The sequence below is a fragment of the Gossypium raimondii genome, chromosome 4 (genome assembly GCF_025698545.1).
Source record: "Gossypium raimondii isolate GPD5lz chromosome 4, ASM2569854v1, whole genome shotgun sequence".
Lineage (NCBI taxonomy): Eukaryota > Viridiplantae > Streptophyta > Magnoliopsida > Malvales > Malvaceae > Gossypium > Gossypium raimondii.
The window spans coordinates 6,859,449-6,879,516 of NC_068568.1; the positions used below are offsets into that span (position 1 = coordinate 6,859,449).

At 32.3% G+C, this 20,068-nt stretch overlaps 1 protein-coding gene across 1 annotated transcript; it reads right to left on the bottom strand.

Annotated features, from left to right (window-relative positions):
* Window positions 1–4,336: 4,336 nt before the first annotated feature.
* LOC105779300 (ATP synthase subunit beta, mitochondrial) lies at window positions 4,337–7,754 on the bottom strand. Its single transcript, XM_012603055.2, has 9 exons — window positions 7,207–7,754; window positions 6,592–6,667; window positions 6,415–6,503; window positions 6,124–6,241; window positions 5,944–6,047; window positions 5,701–5,859; window positions 5,387–5,611; window positions 4,960–5,271; window positions 4,337–4,742 (listed from the first exon to the last, which is right to left on the bottom strand). Exons 1-9 carry the CDS (start codon window positions 7,681–7,683, stop codon window positions 4,629–4,631), a joined length of 1,674 nt encoding a protein of 557 aa, XP_012458509.1. The 5' UTR covers window positions 7,684–7,754; the 3' UTR covers window positions 4,337–4,628.
* Between the last annotated feature and the right edge of the window lie 12,314 nt (window positions 7,755–20,068).

Below are 20,068 nucleotides of genomic sequence, written 5' to 3' on the forward strand. Positions count from 1 at the left end.
ATATATATATATTAAAGTTTTATAAATAAATGCATATATTTTATACATATGTTTTTTTATTTTGTTATTTACTTTTATATATACTTTATATTTTATATATATATACTTTATTGTAAATATATACACATGTACATATTTTTATATTTTATCTTATTTTCATAAATTTAGCATACATATACATACATGCATATTTTCTTAGAAAATAATAATAGGTTTTTGTTTTGTTTTATATATTTCATTTTTTTATATATACGTATACTTATATATACCCGTTTTAATATATGCTCATACACGTTTTCAAAATTTATTTATGTCTCATACTTATATTTTGAAAAGACACATATATACATATATTTTAAATTAAAGTTTTGTATCATATTGTACATTAACTTTTCAATGTACCCTTTTGAAAATATATTTTGGTTTTAACCGTATATCAAAGTTATTTTCATGATTCAAAGGTTTTTTTTAATAAAAGCATTATTCGAAGTTTGGGATTTCCGAGGAAAATTGAGCCCTAACACATTGGGTTCTGATTTTCTTTGTCAATATTAAAAAGCCGAGAATATTCTTTATTCAAAATGCATGAGTATAAAAATCATTTTTGGGAACTTAACTTGTCGTGTCCTAACGTATTGGGTGTGGCATGTTATTTTCTCAAAATGAAGATTTTCGCATAAAATAAAGTGATATTCAAAGTTCGGGGATTTTGAGGAATTGTACCCTAACGTATTGGGACTCGATTTCTTTACATGACTTGAACAATTGATTATCCTTTTTTCAAATTTCATCATTTGAATTGATTTTAAAATTTTTTAAAAAAACCTTCGATACTAAGACATCAAATAATCAATTTGGTACCGATTTTGGGCATTACGAGGGTGCTAACCCTTCCTCGTGCGTAACTGACTCCCGGACTCGTTTTCTCAAAATTCGTAGGCCAAAATATTTTTTAGGTGGGCCGATCACACCTTAATAAAGGATCGGTGGCGACTCCAATTTTATTTTTAAAAGTCGATAACCAAATTTTTTGTTTTCAAAAAACGGTTTCGACAGTAATTATATATGAACAAAAAAAATCGAACCTTACTTGATGCAATTACGTGTTTGCTCGAAATTATGCCTTACGAAACGTCTTGTGAACTTCCTCTTCATGGGATTCAGTATGCTTGAAATTGGTTTATGGCACTGAATGCTAAAAATGATCCATTTATACAGCAGGGGTGAGTGGCAAAATGGTTCACAAAATATTATCCCGGGATATTTGATGGGTGAGTGGGAACTTTGCATGGGTTGAAATTTGGAGAGTGAAAATGCTCCCTACAGGGTGCATTTTCAATGGCATGTAAAAACATGCACTGAAAGCGGGCCCAGCTAGAGGCGTTTTCAGTGCCACGTCAGCTAAAAATGCTTCCAACTAGGCACACTTTTAGTGCATTTTTTTGATATGTCACTAAAAACGCGCCGTGTAGGGAGCATTTTTGCTCTCCCAATTTCAACCCCCGCAAAGTTCCCACTCACCCGTCAGATATCTCTGGAATCCCAGGATAATATTTTTTGAACATTTCGAGTCGACCTCCACCTACCGTAAACTAGAGGTGACCAAAACTCGATTCGATTTAAAATTTTTGAAAAATACGAACTTTGAGTTAACCGAATCGAGTAATTCAAAATTCAATTTCGAATTGAGTTAAAGTTTACAATTCGAATAACAGATTGGTGTAAATATCCTTTTGGTACTTGTCAATTTTGAAAATTACCAAATTGGTCTCAAAATAATGACTAAAATTTAGAATAATTTCAAATTTTTAAAAATAATATCTTTTTTAAAACTCAATGTTTATAAAAATCCTAAAATTTATATTTTCCACCAAATATAAATATTATAAAAAATTTCTAAAGAATATATAAAAATGTTAAAAATTAAAAATACCCTAAAATAATATTTTTGAGACCTAAACCCTAAACTCCCAAATCTTTACAAACCCTAAACAAAAACCCTTAAAAGTCTAAAACCCTAAACGAACCGTGGACGCACTTTATTGACCGAGCAGGAAAGCGTGTCCAATTGGAAGCATTTTCCTGCCAAATCCGCTGAAAACGCATCTAGCTGGACGCATTTTCCTTCTCTCTCCAAAATCGGCCTAATCCAATAAATTTTTAAAAAAAAATCGACTTAGTCTGATAATTTTTTAAAAAAATTTCAGCATTTTTAAGTATTTCATCCAAAAAAAAAACTCACCTTACTATAAAATTTTTCTATGACTGGGGCTCCAAACTCCAATTGCGCCAAAATAAATAAATAAAAGCTCACTTCATAGGTTAATAATAGAAAATATAAGAGCTTGCAAATTATTCTAGTTATAGAGAAAATATTTTGGTGCAACTTTATTATAATAGAAAATAATAAATAAATTAATCACTTCAATTGACATCTAAATGGAGTATAAGTTAATAATAGAAAATATTAGAGCTTGCAAATATATATATATATATATATATATATATAAGTAAATTATAATTATGATATCATTATGCATTAATGCTATATTTCTAAAAATATTTCTGCCCAAGTATTGTCAAGATAGGGTACAGGCAGATAGAGACCATTACGTGTTAAGTCTTTTTTACAAGTAAGCAATCCATAGTATGGGGTTCTTTGATATAATATCAATACGTAGGAGTTTGTTTGAGGAACAAAGTCTTTTAGCATGAGAAGTTCACTTGGTAGAGTCACTCAAAAATGTCTTTAGAATGTATTATCATGTAATAATCGTGTAATCCCTTTTTGGTTTAAGATATAGAAATTGTTTTTAATTGAACGTATAACTTGGATCATATTTAAAGTGAATGAAAGATAAATAAAATATTTATTACCAAATAGCTTCATAGACATATCTCATTTGATATTGGTTGTGATTAATTGAAAAATATTCTAGTTATAGAGAAAACGAATCAAAAGAAATAACTTCTCTAAATATAAAAATTAACCATGAGTTGTAAAATTTAAAATGAGAATACACTAATCTTATGCATAATCCGAGATACATGGATAAATAGTGGAAGTATCGTATCACAGTCATAGAAAGCTTTCTTTGATGTCACCTACACTAGTAAAAGAACAAAGACTTTGCTTGGTATTATCAGAGGTAGTTTAATCTCTTCACTGACAAGTTTAGTTAAATTAATGATTAATGATTTTGGCGGTGAGATTAATTCCAGTGAGATAAAAAAACTGTAGTGGTGATGAGTTTAGTTATTGTAGTTGTGAAATTAAACAATCTCTAATGATACACATCAGAATTGAATTTTAGCTATCCCACCTACAAATTACAAAATTGTGGAGTTAATGATGTCAACAAATTTCCATGAAATTAAGAAATTAAAAGTAGAATAAATACTTAGAATTATATTAAAAACAATTTAATCTCCCTCAAAATAAACGAAGCAATTTACTCTGTGCTATTAGAAAGTAAGAATAAAATTATAATTGATGACAACATTTAACTATTGCCGTTATTAAATTACTAGGGTATCAGCAACTTTGTCCCTCAAAAATTAAATGAAAAAAATTTAATCTATCCACTATTTTGAAAAAAAAACAATTGAATACAACAGTAAAGTGGATGTTCAATTAGGGAAGAGAGAAATTGCAGGCTAGCAAAACAGAGTGGATGAGGGAAACAATATCAAATGGACTACCTTTAGGGATCTTAGAAATGGCGATGCAACTACGGCGAAGGATAAAGAAAACAATGTTATCCTTGTTGGTAAAAGACTAAATGCTTAATCGATGTTCCAAGCAAAAATCTACCTTGTGCGATTGGTTTTAGTGTACATGAGGGAACAAAGAAATAGGAGATGCAACCTTTCAAACAAGGAAAAAAGGTGGAACAACTTCATTTCTAGAAGATCGAAAACAAATTGGAAGCTGATCCCAACTCTAAGCACAGAACTTGGAAAGGGTGAAATATTTAGAGGGGACAATCGCAAGAAAAGCGACTAACATAGAACTCTCCTTCACTTGGACCAAATACAAAAGGAAATCAAAGGAAGGGCAAGAAGAGCGGCTGGCGTACAACTATCTTTCAGTTTACCTTAATCCCTTCACTTTTTTGCCTGTGGAAATTGTTGACATATAATAAAAAGTCGAATTTGTTTTTTAATAATGTTTTAAAGAGCACTTTTAGATATATTTTTTAATAAATTTTGGAGATTTTTATGTTTTTATTTATATTAATTTTAAAATTTTAACAAATACAATCACTCTATTATCCTTGTTCAATTTCAAATATTATAAGAACTAAAATGCCTCAATGTGATAATAGACTAATAATTAACAGTCATCAACTAGAGCTGCATTTGTTTAACTGAAAACAGAGAAAAGTTTAGCAGCCGTAGTTCTCCAACCAAAAATGTACATATCCGGTTTTTATTTCCCTTATTAACCAAGTAAAAAGGGGCCCAAGTTCTATTCCTCTTTCTCACTCTTGAATAACATCATTAAAACTTGAATAGGAAAAATATCCCAAAAAATGAACAGTCCTGTTGTTGTTGGCAACGCCAACACCGCCTAATTATTTTCAACATTATCGGGGAGTAAACAAAGCCATCAACATTGAAATTAATTAAGCTGCAGACTCCTTGGCAATCTTATCTGCCTTGGCAATCACTTCCTCAATACCTCCAACCATGTAAAATGACTGCTCTGGCAGGTCATCATACTTTCCATCCAACACTCCCTGCACACAGTTCAAAGATTTATATGTAAAGATTACCATCTACCAATTAACACAGACACTAAAAATGCATACTTTTCAACGCTATACTAATTTTAACAATAAAGAATATCGATCCACGGATCCACCTATCATAAGAAATTAATCACTTGCTCTTAAGATGCCATAAACACACTAATATGATGCAATAGAAGCAAGCTAGGAAGAGATATAATTGTACCTGGAAGCTGGTGATACTCTCCTTCAACTCCACATACTTGCCAGGGGCACCAGTGAACACTTCTGCCACGTGGAAAGGCTGGCTCAAGAACCTTTGGATCTTACGAGCACGAGCAACAGTTAATTTATCATCTTCACTAAGCTCGTCCATCCCCAAAATAGCAATAATATCTTGCAAGTTCTTGTAGTTTTGGAGAACCTTCTGGACACCACGAGCAGTGTTGTAGTGTTCCTCACCCAAAATATGGGGAGAGAGCATACGAGATGTAGAATCCAAAGGATCCACAGCAGGATAAATACCAAGCTCAGAGATCTGACAATAACCATAAAAAAGGAAGCAAGTGTCATAGTCTAAAGCCACCAACCAATGAAAATGTAAAACCAGATGGATCATCTCATCAACAGCTAAAAACAAATGTGCACAATACCTGTCGGGACAACACAGTTGTGGCATCCAAGTGAGCAAAGGTTGTTGCAGGAGCTGGATCTGTCAAGTCATCAGCAGGCACATATATGGCTTGAACAGAAGTGATAGAACCTTTCTTGGTGGTGGTAATACGTTCCTGAAGACCTCCAAGATCAGTAGCCAAGGTTGGTTGGTAACCGACAGCAGATGGAATACGACCTAGCAAGGCAGACACTTCAGAGTTTGCCTGAAGGGGAAAAAACAATCCAAACCATCAGGAACACGCAACATGTACTCTTTGAGTGCTTCAAAAGCTTATACAATACACCATCTTACTTGAGTAAAACGGAAAATGTTGTCAATGAAGAGAAGCACATCCTGCCCTTCTGCATCACGGAAATGTTCAGCAACAGTCAGACCAGTAAGGCCAACACGAGCACGAGCACCAGGGGGCTCATTCATTTGACCATAAACAAGAGCACACTTGCTATCAGCCTGTAATGATGACAATAAAAAATCATGGTGGTAAGGTAAAAACTACATTAACAGGGGCAAGATGAATGTATGTTTAGCATTTACCTGCTTTTCACCTAGCTTAATAACACCACTCTCAATCATTTCCCTATACAAGTCATTACCCTCTCTAGTACGTTCTCCAACACCGGCAAACACTGAGAAACCACCTATGTACCAAAGCAAGAAAAATATAAGATTAATAAACAAAGTAAGAAGCAGCCACAAATATAATGTAAAACCAACCGTGAGCTTTAGCAACATTGTTGATAAGTTCCATAATAAGCACCGTCTTCCCTACACCAGCACCACCAAAAAGTCCAATCTTCCCTCCTCTTTGATATGGTGCAAGGAGATCAACAACCTGTAAAATAAAGCAAGAGAATAAAGTTTTGAACCTAAAAGTCTCATCTGGATTCAAACAACACGATATGCAAATACAAGTTCATCCTGGAACAGCATTGCATCTTTCCACACAAAGGGAAAACAAACAGCACAGCATCAAAGGCATACATAATCGCAAGCAATAAATAGTACCTTAATACCAGTGACAAGGATCTGTTGTTCAGTAGCTTGTTCGACAAAGGCTGGTGCTTCTCTGTGAATGGGCAAGAAGTGGTCGGTTTCTGTCAAGCATTAACTCAGTTAGACTTTGTCGCCTCTACACTATAAAGTAAACATTTCAAAAAATTAGAAAGTTGGAAAGTCTCTTACTGAGTTCGCCTTTCTCGTCAATAGGCTCTCCAATGACATTTATGATACGACCAAGAGTAGCTCTACCAACAGGCACCTAACAAGAACAAACATGATTAAGAGGTTCATGAAATTAAAAAAAGTGTTATCGCTAGACAACTTCTAAAGGTTAAAAAAAGCCCATAAAAGAACAATGACTAGATGAAAAGAAGAAAACCAAAAGGCCAAGAGAGAAAATTGTTAAGCTCAATAAACAAGGGAGAAACGTTACGATCCTGATCAAAACGCCCGAGTCATGGGTAACACAAAAAAGAAAGCTTTTATTTATTACTATTATCAATTCAAAGGGCAATATCAGCTGTATGTAGTTGACCAACAGATAAATAAGTAATGAGTTCTAATTAGATGCCCAATAGGTCCGAAAGAAAATTCACTGAAAACGGACTCTAGAAAGAGACATATTTGAATAAGAAATTTCTCACTTATTCCAGATCAGATTCCGATAAAATGTAATTCAGATCCATAATAAAACGAATAAGATGTTCCCCTTAATTCCAAAAATACCAAAACACAAGAAATCTTCAAAAAGATTATCAGCTCCTATAAAAATGAAAACAATAAGAATAAAAACTTTACAGTGATAGGAGATCCAGTGTTGAGAACCGGCTGCCCTCGGACCAGTCCCTCCGTTCCATCCATAGCAATGGTCCTAACCATGTTTTCACCCAAGTGCTGAGCCACTTCCAACACAAGCCGGATCGAGTGGTCCATCACTTCAAGCGCCGTCAAAATCGGAGGCAAACCTTCATCGAATCTAACATCGACGACGGCACCGATCACTTGACAAACCTGACCGATGGCTCCAGCACCAGTGAACTCATCAGTGATCTTACCTTTTCCGCCCTTCTTAGCGGGAGGAGGCTGCGATGGAGCAGAAGCGGCAGCAGCCGCAGATGTAGAGTACTCAGCATCGCGTGAGAGAAAGTAGGGGCAAGGAAAAGGGCGGCGCGTGGGGGAAGGTGAAGGGAGGCGAGGGGTAGGGCTGGGAGATTTGGAGAGAGATCGGCGAGAAGTGGAGCGGAGGAAAGAAGAGAGGAGTCGACGCGAAGCCATTGGAAAGGGCTCCCAGATACAGGCTAGGGTTTGAAAAGTGGAGCTTTTTTGAGAGTGAGAGATCAGCTATTCCGCTTGTTTAATAGGAGAGGCTGAAAAACTTCGATACCGTATTTGTAGTGGTATATTGGTACCAATACGTATCTATACTATTAATGTATTTTGACCAACTATATTGAATTTATCAATTTTTTAATTATTTTTTTATAATATTAAATTTAGTTCTTAATATTTATATATTTTATCAATTTGGCTCTTTTTTAATTAAATTTGACTCTTGACCTTTTAAAAATTTTTAAATTTGAACATCAAGCATTCAAAAAGAGTCGAGTTGTTGTATATTTAATGGAAATACAAATTAAAACGTTAAATTTTTAAGCATGGCAATTTTCATGTACTTGTGCTATTTTTTTTATTTCTATGAACTTCTTATACATTTTTTAAATTTTTAAGTTTTTTGAATATTTTTTATAATTTTTAAATTATTTGTTAGCATGATATATAAAACAAATAATGACATATCCGTATAAATTACACATTAACTGCCACGCTGGTTGCCACACCAACATTGTTTAATGTTTTAGTCCATATTTTCATTAAAACAAAAGCAATTTGACTTTTGTGAGGCACCCAAATCCTCAATTATGAGCAATCTAACTCTTTTTAAAAGATTAATTGCTAAATTTAACTCAAAAAATAATAAAGAACAAATTAATGAAATATATAAACTTATCATTATGCTAATATTTTTTTGCATATATTAGAATTTTCTTTAGTTTTTAATAAAATACTAGGGTATGAACACTGCTTGTATACGAGTGGAAAATTTTATGTAATAAATATATTATTAAAAGTTTATATAAAAAATGAAATTTTGATTAAAATGATAAAATTTATATGTGAATTTTATTTGATTTTATATAAAGACAACAACTATTCTTATAATAATATAATTTATTTTGTATAGACAAAGACATTTTAATCATTTTTCAATTGAGTTTTTGTCAAATTGATTTATGATATAGATACATATATCTTATTTATCAACATTCTTTTAACTTCCTCAAAGATCAAAATTTGAATAAGAACATATCATATTATTTCAAATAAATTATAATAAAAACAAGCATTACAAAAACATAATCGAATTAAATATTAAACTTCATCTAAAGTCAAATTAAAATAGTCTCAAAAAACTCATACATAGTGAGATTTAAATTATAATAAATTTGAAGAAAACTCACGTATAATTTGCATATGGTGCAAGTACTTAATGTCCTAATATTGAGTAGGACTCACTTGAAATTATAGATAATGATAATTTATTATGATTTTAATTATAAATATTATTTGTCCAAAAAATATATACATATTTTATTTTTCAAACCTTAGCATTGTAGCTAAAATGCTTTAAGAAGTTAAAAGTTGATTTTAAACATGAATTTGTGAAGTAAAAATAATAATTTTAGGTTAAAAATATATTTAAAAGATATTCAAATTCGTTAATACAATCAATCATCTCTATAATAATTAACTTTTATAACAACATTTCACTATAATAATTAAGTTCGTTGTAGGACCAATTTTTATATTTTACTTTTACTATCTATAACAACTTTCCATTTATAATAACAATTGTCATCAACTATAAAGTATGCTATTTATTAAATTTGCGATTTATAATAATCTGTTGTCTAAAAATTTAGTGAAATCAATTATATTTTTAAGTGAAATAAAAATCTTAAAGTTTAGTTAAGATGTTATTTTAATAAAATTGTTTGAATTTTACATAAAAACTTATTAATCATAATTAATTAAATAATTATAATATTTAATAAATAAATTATACCATTTATATTGATGGAGTAACATAATTGAGTGAATATTTGCATGAATTATTTGTTACTTCTGTAAGTTTTTGAACTAGGTAGATTTACTTTGAAAGTGCATAAGTTAGTTAAACATCAATCTTAAGTTGCATCTAACAAATGTCTTGTACCAATTCAATACTCGATTGTCATGCATCTTATTGCTTAACAAAGTTTAAGGGACGTCTTGTGTATCTTTCGTGTGTTTGCTCGAGGACAAGCAAAGACTTAAGTAGGAGGAATTTGATATGTCGTATTTCGATATGACAAATTAAGCTCTTTTCACACCTAAAGAGCTTGTTTTCAGGCACTGTTTCGAGTTTTTTTATCGTTTTTTCATATGTTGGTTAGAATTTGTGATTAATGCATTTTTTGTTGGAAAAAATTCCGGTTCGAAAATGGTTTTCTTACACAGTGAAAAATTAAAAATTTGAAAATCGAGTCGGTTTGTGATATTTATAGCAATAGACTTTTCACGAAATCACACATGTGTTTTAGGCTATTCTTGTACCACGAACTGCTTCAAGTGTGGGCTCGAACGAATTCAAATTAAACAGATAACCATAAATTATTTACTTTACTTTTAGTGGGAAAGTAAAACTCTCTCTAATAGAAACCGGTAGAACTATTATTCTCGAAAAATAGAATTTATACTTAGAAATAAATTCTCACTATTTTCGGGCAAAATGACAATATCTCAAAGTTATGTAAAAGTTCTTGTATATTTTTAGCCTTACCGATGTCATCTATTTGTAGAGAGAAAAAGTGAAACCTTTGTTGAATTAGTAGAAGCTTATTTAATATAAAATTGATCTCCTAGTTAAACTAGGAGAGAGTAGGGAGGCAACCCTAGATAAACATACTAGGGCTTGTCGTCCATTGTATTCAATATGAGAGGCTTTTGGGCCTCTCCTATACCGGGTCCAATTATAAGTGCTCCCTGAACTTTTAACCCAACACTTTATAATAATCCAACCCAATACATGTTTTTCTATTTTCCAAAATAAACATCATAAATTAATTTTAATTAATTAATTAATTTTCCAATTAGTTAATTTTCTTAACTCGATTCTTATTCTATTAAAATCATGGCAACTTTACCGTAAAAGAATCTATGAGAAAATTATATTTAATTTTCTACATTCATTGGATTCAAAATGACCAATTAATTTAATTTCATTTTTGAACTTCAATTAATTAATTAATTCCCAAAAAAACTATAAATTAATTCTCGGGTCATTTCCATACTTAGTGAGAAAACCACATTCATTTTCGAATGTTTGTCATTTCTCTAACTTTACCATTTCTATTCATTCAATTCAACATGCAATTCATTTTTTGTTTCAACGAGCTAGCGAAGGGACCAGTTCGACATATGTGATTAAGGCTCAAATGATTTATAATTAAGTTTCAGGTTTTCGCCTATTAATTATAAGCCCATTTAGTTTCGCTATAGTATTGTGGTTGAGCTCTCTCTAATGACATATCATTACGAAAGCTACTTGATCATTGCCTGTCCAATGACCTTGTTATAAGTGTGTTACCCTTATAAGATATCTTTAATCTATTTGGGATAAATCTACTCTCCCGATGTAATCCTATTTTATCTCATGATAACTATTACATCTTCCTTCATGAAGAGTTAATTACTATAAAATAGTAATTAAGTCATTCATCACAAAGACGAACAACCCATGACCACGTTTACTTTTCATCTATCATGTAATGCCAATGACTGGATATTATTTATCTATGTCAGGGGCTATAAATTTCACTACTATGAATGATGCTATATACTACAGAAATCGTATACCCAACACACCAACCTTTGGCTCCTTATCTATTTAAATTCAAGCTTTTACTACATCAAAGTATACGAGTCATGCATACATGGTGTAACACCCCTAACCCATATCCGTCGCCGAAATAGGGTTTCAGAATATTACCGCAGTTTATCGATCAAACAGACATAAATTTCAAACATTTCATATAATCAAAACAAGCCATCAAAGTATCATTTTAATCCAAATTATAAACATACCAAATACAAATCAATTTGTCTAGTTCATGAGCACTTAAACATCAATTTAACATGCCATAATAAAGCTTCAAAAACAAACATGTGTTTATATGTATATATCAAACAAATATTAAACTTATAACCTCATTTACAATCAAACCATAGAATAACTATTATTTAAACACCCTAGGTACATGTTGACACAAAGGATAAACATCACCACGTTTGAGTTCGGGAGAGTTGTTAGATGCTAAATCGGCGATCAAAATTGAATTACCTAATCTGCGCACGGAAAACAAAATCGTACGCTGAGTAAAACTCAGTAGTATTTCTATAATCTGAATATTTAAAGACAAAATAATATAATATGCATATTTTAATTATAAGCACATTTGAATATTTAAGACCACATTTTTTCATACAATGACATTAGCCATTCAATATTCAATTCATAAATACATCATTTCATACCATTCTCAAATATCATCACTTGCTATATAATAGCTTTTCATAATTTAATATATATATTTAAACAATAATATTATTCAATCCATATCCAATTCATGAATACGTAATTCATGTGTCTCATTCATGTTTCAATTCACTATCCCATTTTCATTTCACATACAATATCATCCAATATCAATCATAGTACTATTTTATTTAATTACCCCTATTAACACGACTCGGACTCGGAGGGATACACGGATCTAACCAACACACCAGTTTGGCACCCAATGTCTCATTGGTTAAATCGAAGTAAATTGGCACCCAGTGCCTCATTGACTCAAAGTCGAAGAAATCCCTGAACTCTTCCAATCCTATGGCATGCCATTTATATCCGACTCAGCCCAATACAGTTAATAGGGTTTAATTTCACTTTCCAATTACAACCAATATTCAATTATCATATTTGCACATATATATTCATTTCAATTCCAATAATCAATATATTCATAATATATATCAATTCAATCCATTCAATCAACTTTTAATTCAATTCAATGTCAAAGTGTCAAATACTCACCTCAACACTTATCATATGCATTAAATTAAAAATACAACAATTAATAACTAGTTTCAGATTATAGAAATACAAACCAGGAATTCCGAGCTATTCCACGTCAACTTTATCTTTCCCCTTTTTAGTTGAGGATTCTGGTATGACATTAGCTACGGAATTAAAACAATTAAAATTCACCAATACAACACAATTCAATTTCATATTGAAAATTTCAATTTTTATTCAATATTTGCCTAAATTCTAGTTTAGTCCCTAAACCGAGACTAATTTTTATTCTTCACAATTAATTTTATATTTTCGTACAATTTCCATTTTAAACTAAATTTAACTCCTATTTTCACTTAAATCTCTAAATTTTGAATTTATCACAATTTAGTCCCTATTACTCAAAACTTACAATTCATTTTACAATTTAATCCTTTTTCATTTCTAACTTAAAATCTATCAATTTAATCCCTAATACTAAAATTATTCAACATTAACAACACTTAAAAACTCAATAATTGCTAAAATTTCGACATGGGTCGGGTAGTACTTAACACCGGGATTCCAAAAACATAAAAATTATAAGAAAAATGGACTAAATTAACTAACCAATTGAACTTGGAACTTTAAAACCCCTAAGCCGTGGGTTCTTCTTTCTTTCTATTTTCTTTTTATTTCTTTCTGTTTCGTTTTGCTTTTGTCTTTCTTTATTTCTTTTATTACTATAATATATATGTACTTAAATATTAAGTAAAACATATTATAATATATATTAACTAATTTATTAATAATTTATATATAATAATTTTATACCTTATGCCGCCTCATTAAAGAATAATGGCATAATTGCTTTTTAGTCTCTTTAATTATTCTTTAATCTATAATTCAACTTTCACTCTATATGCAATTTAGTCCTTATACCTAATTACTCTTAATTCATGCAAATTCACTTAACCAAAACCTAATTAACTACACAACTAACTTCGTAAATATTTTTAATAAATATTTACGAGTCTAATTTACGAAAACAGAGTCCCAAAAATGCACTTCCGACACCCTTGACTATCAGGTCATTACAATTCTCCCCTAATTAAATTTCGTCCCCAAAATTTACCTGAAAAGAGATGGGGGTACTGAGATCTCATAGTCTCTTCCGATTCCCAAGTCGCTTCTTCAACACTATGACTACGCCACAACACTTTCACTAACAGAACTCGCTTATTACGCAACTCTTTCACCTCACATGCCAAAATCTCAATCGGTTCTTCTTCGTATGATAAATCAGGTTGAATTTCAATATCTTCTATCGAAATAACATGAGATGGATCCGATCGATATCTTCTAAGCATTGAAACGTGAAAAACATCATAAATTTTCTATAATTCCACAGACAAAGCTAAACGTTATGCAACTGGTCCCACTCTTTCCATGATCACATACGGTCCAATAAAATAAGGACTCAGTTTCCCTTTTCGACCAAATCTCAAAATTTTCTTCCAATGCTAAACTTTAAGAAATACTTTATCGCCAACAGAATATTCAATATCTTGATGTTTCAAATCTGCATATGATTTCTGTCCATCAAAAGCTGTCTTCAATCTATCTCAAATTTTCTTAACAACGTATTCTGTTTCAATCTATCAAAAGTTATCTTCAATCTATCGCCAGGTGGCCCGGCCCATGATCAGGTCTACTTGTAATTTCGTTTTTAGAATTAATTAGTTATGAAATTAAGTGTAATAAATTGAGCTTTTAATGTTGTTTTTGACCTGTTAAGTCGATCAGGGACTAAGGAAGAACTAACAAGTTGATTAAGTGTGCACAATAATATTTTTAGCTAAGGAGTTAGTGGACTGCCCCAGATGTCGCAACATTCCAAGAAAATGTCACGACACTGAAGCAAGCATCAATACTTAGCTGAATTTCGAACACAAGTCCAAGAGGTGAGCTACGAGAGGTGATGTCATGATACCAATAAACCAAAGTCGTGACATTCCATCCAAATTTCAAAATGGAGTATACTACCAGCGATGTCACGACAGTAGGAAACCAATGTTGCAACATTCCATCCAGTCTAGAAAGACTAATTAGTCTTCCATCAAAGTTGTAACACCGACTATAGGGTCTCATGACACTGGTTTGGCAAGGCCCATATAACTGTCAGGGGTGTTTTTATCCGTACAATCTTAATTAACTTGTTACATATCTTGTAATTGACCTAATTTGGTCATATAACACAAACACTATAAATATTAGCTCTTAAGACTTGATTAGAGGAGTTTAGAATTTAGATTTCTGTTCTTAATTTTAGTTCTTAGAATTAATTAGGGTTTTAATTTGTTTTCAATTTTTTTCTTTTTAGTTGTTAAAACATCAAGTTTGTTTTTATTTTCTTTTTATTACTTTTCTGTTATTTTCTTCTCCACCAAATCAAAGATCAACATCACTTGAGGGTTCAACGATCCAAGGTACAATTCAAAATATTTCGATATTGAGCATTCTTTTTCCCTTCTCTTTGTTTTTACATTTATTTGAGGGTTTAATAATCGGGTAGGAGAGTTTGCATTTAGAATGGCCAGGAGCTAAAACTCTAAGAAGGTTGGCAATCTGAAGTGGGATTGATTGGCTTGGGTTAAGGGTTTCACAACTAATTAGCTAGAGTAGGTTAATTAGATTAAACCTTAAAATTGATGACTCTAGGAAGTCACTTTGGTAGATGAGGCCAAAAGGATAGTTTGCTTGGCACCAACTTAATGTAACCTGGTTTAATCTATCAGGTCGAAAGATAAGTAAATTAAGTTGATCAATTAATCTAGTTATAGGCTGAAAGGTATTAATTAGGTTAGTTGTTAGCTAATTAGTAAAAAACCCCAGATCTAAGTTAATCATGAACATGGAAGTAAGTCACCCTTCTATTTGCTTTTATTGATTGAGATTTTGGTATTTAGTTTTTATTTTATTTCGTGAACTATATTTTTATTATTCTGTCATAATATAATCTATACGTGAGTAGTATTTATACCTAGTTGGTGTGTTATTTATTACTTGTAATTTAGTTTAAATGAACCTTCCTTGGGTATGATCCTCGGAATACTTCCAAAGTGTTTCATTGTAAAACTAAACTATATTAAAAATTAACCTGTACACTTGCAGATACCGCACTTAATTCTTTATTCAATTGTATTTTCCTAAGCCTCGGTGCAAACACGCTGGGGCACGTTCAGTAAGCTTAATGATTAAATTAGGGAAGATAAGGGGACAATGTCATGTGTCTTATTATTTCTAGTACTTGAACTGTTTTGAGCTATCTTTTCCTTTGAATTCAAACCGTCCTAAGCCTCAGAATGTTACAAGCCTAATGTGACCTAAACTTTTCCTTTACATAAGCTTCTTGACTTGTTTATAGTTAGAATAACGAATGCATTGGATTTAGATTTTGCATCTGTATTATATCTTTATAGTTTGTGTTGATGGATAAAGATTATTGAATATGTATTTATTTAAGCTGCCTCTAGGTTTGTTAGCTCTTTAATTTAATAAACTAGGAAAATTTACTTTTGAAGTACTTAAGTTAGGTAAACAACATTCCTAAGTTGCATGTGAGGTATGCCTTTTGCAAATTCAATATTCAATTGTCATGCCATCTTGTTGCTTGACATAATTCAAGGGTCATTTTGTTGTGTGTTTTCTTGAGGATAGGTAACAACTTAAGTGTAAGGGAATTTGATGCATTGTAATTCGTCATGAAAAATCGAGCTCTTTTTACACCTAATGAGCTTGTTTTCAAGTAATGTTTTCTTTTTATTACTTTTTTTTGTTTAAGTTAGAATTTACTTTAAATGTGTTTTTAAGTTATTTTTGCACAAGTTTTAATAAAAATATCAACTACTTGAGAGATTGAGCTTAATATATGGCTAAGGCATTTGTAAGAGCTCAAAAGGAGAAGAAGAGGGAAGGAAACAAGAGACTAGTTTCAGCGTTGCAACCTCAAGAAGCTAATATTGCAACATTGATGCAGCATCGCAACCTCCACCTTTCAACATCGCAACACCAAGCCTTTTGACTTGTAGTGTCGCGAGCTTCATCTCCCAATGTTGCGGCATTGACCCCTGAATTGAACAAAGGAAACCATGCAACGTTGCAACACCAAGCCTTTTAAGTACCAACATCATGACCTCTAAACTAGTGTCACGACCTTGGACTTGTAATCGCCAAAATCTATCGAAATAATGAAGGGCAACCAAGGGGAAAAGCTGGTCAAACTTGTCGTAGTTGAATTTATTAGTAGGGTAAATTGAGTAATTGAATGTTTTAATTATTTTCTACTATAAGTATTACTCTTTCATCAGTGAAAAAGAAGAAGTTAGGTTAGGAGGTTGTAGATTAGTATGGTAAACTTCTAGTTTTCTTAATAGATATTTTATTTTTTATTTTTTCTTTTCTTTTTAATATTTTCTATAGTGTAGATTTTATTTCATGATTGTTAAAGACTATATGGATGATTATCAATCGCGTTTCAACGTTCAATTAGATCGTTCTCCATAAATGAGCATTCTTAACCCTTACACTTGTTAGCTACCTTTTACATGTTTGTTAAAATACGTGTGTGGATTTTGATTATTATGATGTATTGATTGTATTGATGGTTGATGGTAATATTAATTATTAGTTTAGATTAATATTCGTGATGTTGGTTTATTGGTTGTTCAATTATATTAAAATGCTTAATACACTAGAATTGACGCCTCTAGTGGAAAATCTAGATAAATGAGACCGAGAGGAGAGTTTATCATGTAGAATTTTAATATGATTGTGCTAAATAGTGAGACCGAGAGGAGATTCTAGGTGGTAACTTCTAATTAGGATGAGACTGAGAGGAGATTTCTAGATAGTAGTGACAAGCAATATAACTGAGTGTTGGATCTTGTGCCCTAATTGTAGTATATTTGTTTGTATACTTGTAATTTTTTCGAACAAATTGGTTAATAAAATTATTCATGTATTACAATAATATTCTTTATATAATGTCCTTATGTGGTTTTTTCATGTAAATCAAAATAGAAACAAATATTAGCTCACTGGTTGTCTAATGTTTAACTAATACTAAGCAGTATTATGTGATTGGATCGTAATATGGAAAGATAGCTTGTATTAGTAGACAGGCCTAAACATGTCTTTAGTTTAATCAGAAATGAGAAAACTGATTGAAATACTAATATTTCATTTATCAAGTCCAACTGGAGAAATGTTTGTCTTGGGCATCAGAAATGATGACTTCTAGAAAATAGTGACTGTCTGGACTAACAGTACAGCGGATTGGACTCAAGCGGAATAGATCTTGAATCCATTTATGGATTTATTCGCTTGTGATGTTCATAGTGTGACATACATTAATCCTAAGTGGATGATGGACTATGTATGCGTGATTGACTGTCGCCCAATATGTGTGCGTTAGGGATTAAGAATGTGCAATTAAATACGGAAGTGAAAGGTATCTGTAAGCGAACAAGTCAAATTATAATATAGTTATGTGTTACAATGGAACACCGGGAAGTATTCTGAGGATCGTTGACCGCTATCGTGCGTGTGCATTAAAACAAATGATTTTGGAAAGACTATTTTTGAAAAGTGGTTTTAACTGCAAGTGTAACATCCCAAATTTTGGGCCTAGAAGAAATAGGTTTTGAACAAGGAAACACTTAGGAGACTGCACATAAATATTTAGTTGTGCAAGGAAGTGACACAAATTGCTTGTTTACTTTAATGGCTAAGTGATCTGGGTCTGTATGGGAGTGTTTGAGAAGCCTGGGTTCAAGTCTTAGCTTCTGCAAAATTTTTAGTTTTGCTCTTAAATGAATTTGGACAATGGCATATAGGCCTTATAAATAATAGTGTTTGTTTTATGACACAAAAAAAGAGCTTGTGGTTTGATGGCAAGGTGGCGTGTTGTGTTCCTGTGAGGTCTAAGGTTCAAGTTTTGGGTTGCACAATGGAGTATTTATTTTGCTGCTTGAGCTGGGTAGGTGGTGGAGTTAGATTAGAATACTGCTGAAAGGAGTTTGAACTGGTCATAGAGTGAGTTGAGGAGAAATTGGTGGAGGGATAAGGGGAGAGATTTTAGGAGGAAATCAAGGAATTTGAGAGTGAGGGGGAGTTGTGCCGTTTGGGGGTATGCTTGTGCCGAATTTGGTCTTTAGGCATTGAAGGAATTGGTTTTGGGGTTGTTTTTCTCTCCGTTTGCTTCGGCTTTGGTCAGTTTTTCTTTCACCTTTTGCTTGTGCCGAATTTTGCTAAAGATTTTGGGTACCTTTCGGGTTTGCTATTTTGTTTTCTTGTTTTTCTCTTTTATTTTTTTTCTCTTATTTTGTTTTGACCGAATAGTTCTTTAGTCCCCTCTACCGAATCTCCTTTCTCCTCCCTCTTCTTTGTGTTGCCGAATTCTTGTCCCTTCTCCACTATAGATTCTTATAAAAGGGAGGATTGGTGTTGGTTCTTCTCTGTTTTCGTGGTTAAATGTTGATAGGTGAGTTCTGCGACACCCTTTGTCTAGTTCGGTTTGCGCTTTTCTATCCATTGATCTCTTTTTTGTTTTTTCCTGATTTGCCTCTTTTCAGTTTTCGGATCCCCTTTTTTGATTTGCTCATTCTTGTGTTTCAAGTTGCACTCCACCCTGTAAACAGTTTGGTAGGTGAGTAAGTGTTTGTTATTCGTTGTATGGGATGCGGTTTGAAAGGATGTATGTACATTATTGGGTTTAATTGGATTGTGAAGCGAAATGCGACCTAAGGGTTGGAAGTAAAATGTTTTGTGGCTTTTGTACTAGGTGGAGTTCAAGAATTAGTTGGTGCTTCTCCAAGGAGCTGAGGGTGCAGTGCGGTTGATTCCGGTAAGGGGCTTCGAGTACTAATTTTTCCTTAGCATTGTTTGGCTTTGTTTGATTAACGAATCTTGGTAGTTAATAAAATAACGTTTTGGTTGAATCTAGGTTGGTGTACATGGAGATTTGTGCTCTTCGGTCGAATTCAAGTGTGTAATCACCCACTACAACCGTAGATTAGCGAAAAGCTGAAAAGTCGTAAACACGGTGTTTGAGACCACACGGGCGTGCAATCGCTCGAGTGGTAAGCCCAACTTGCGAGTTATGGGCAAATGATCGAAATACCCCGTAGGGTAAAATAACTGAAATACCCCCGATAGGGTAAAATGATCGAAATACCCTCAAAGGGTAAAATAACTGAAATACACCCGAAAGGTAAAATGATCGAAATACCCTCGAATGGTAAAATGACTAAAATACCCTCGAAGGATAAAATGACCGAAATACCCTCGAAGGGTAAAATGATCGAAATACCCTCGAAGGGTAAAATGATCGAAATACCCTCGAAGAGTAAAATAACCGAAATACCAATACCCTCGAAGGGTAAAATTATCGAAATACTCTCGGGTAAAATTACCAAAATACCCTTGAAGGGTAAAATTATCGAAATA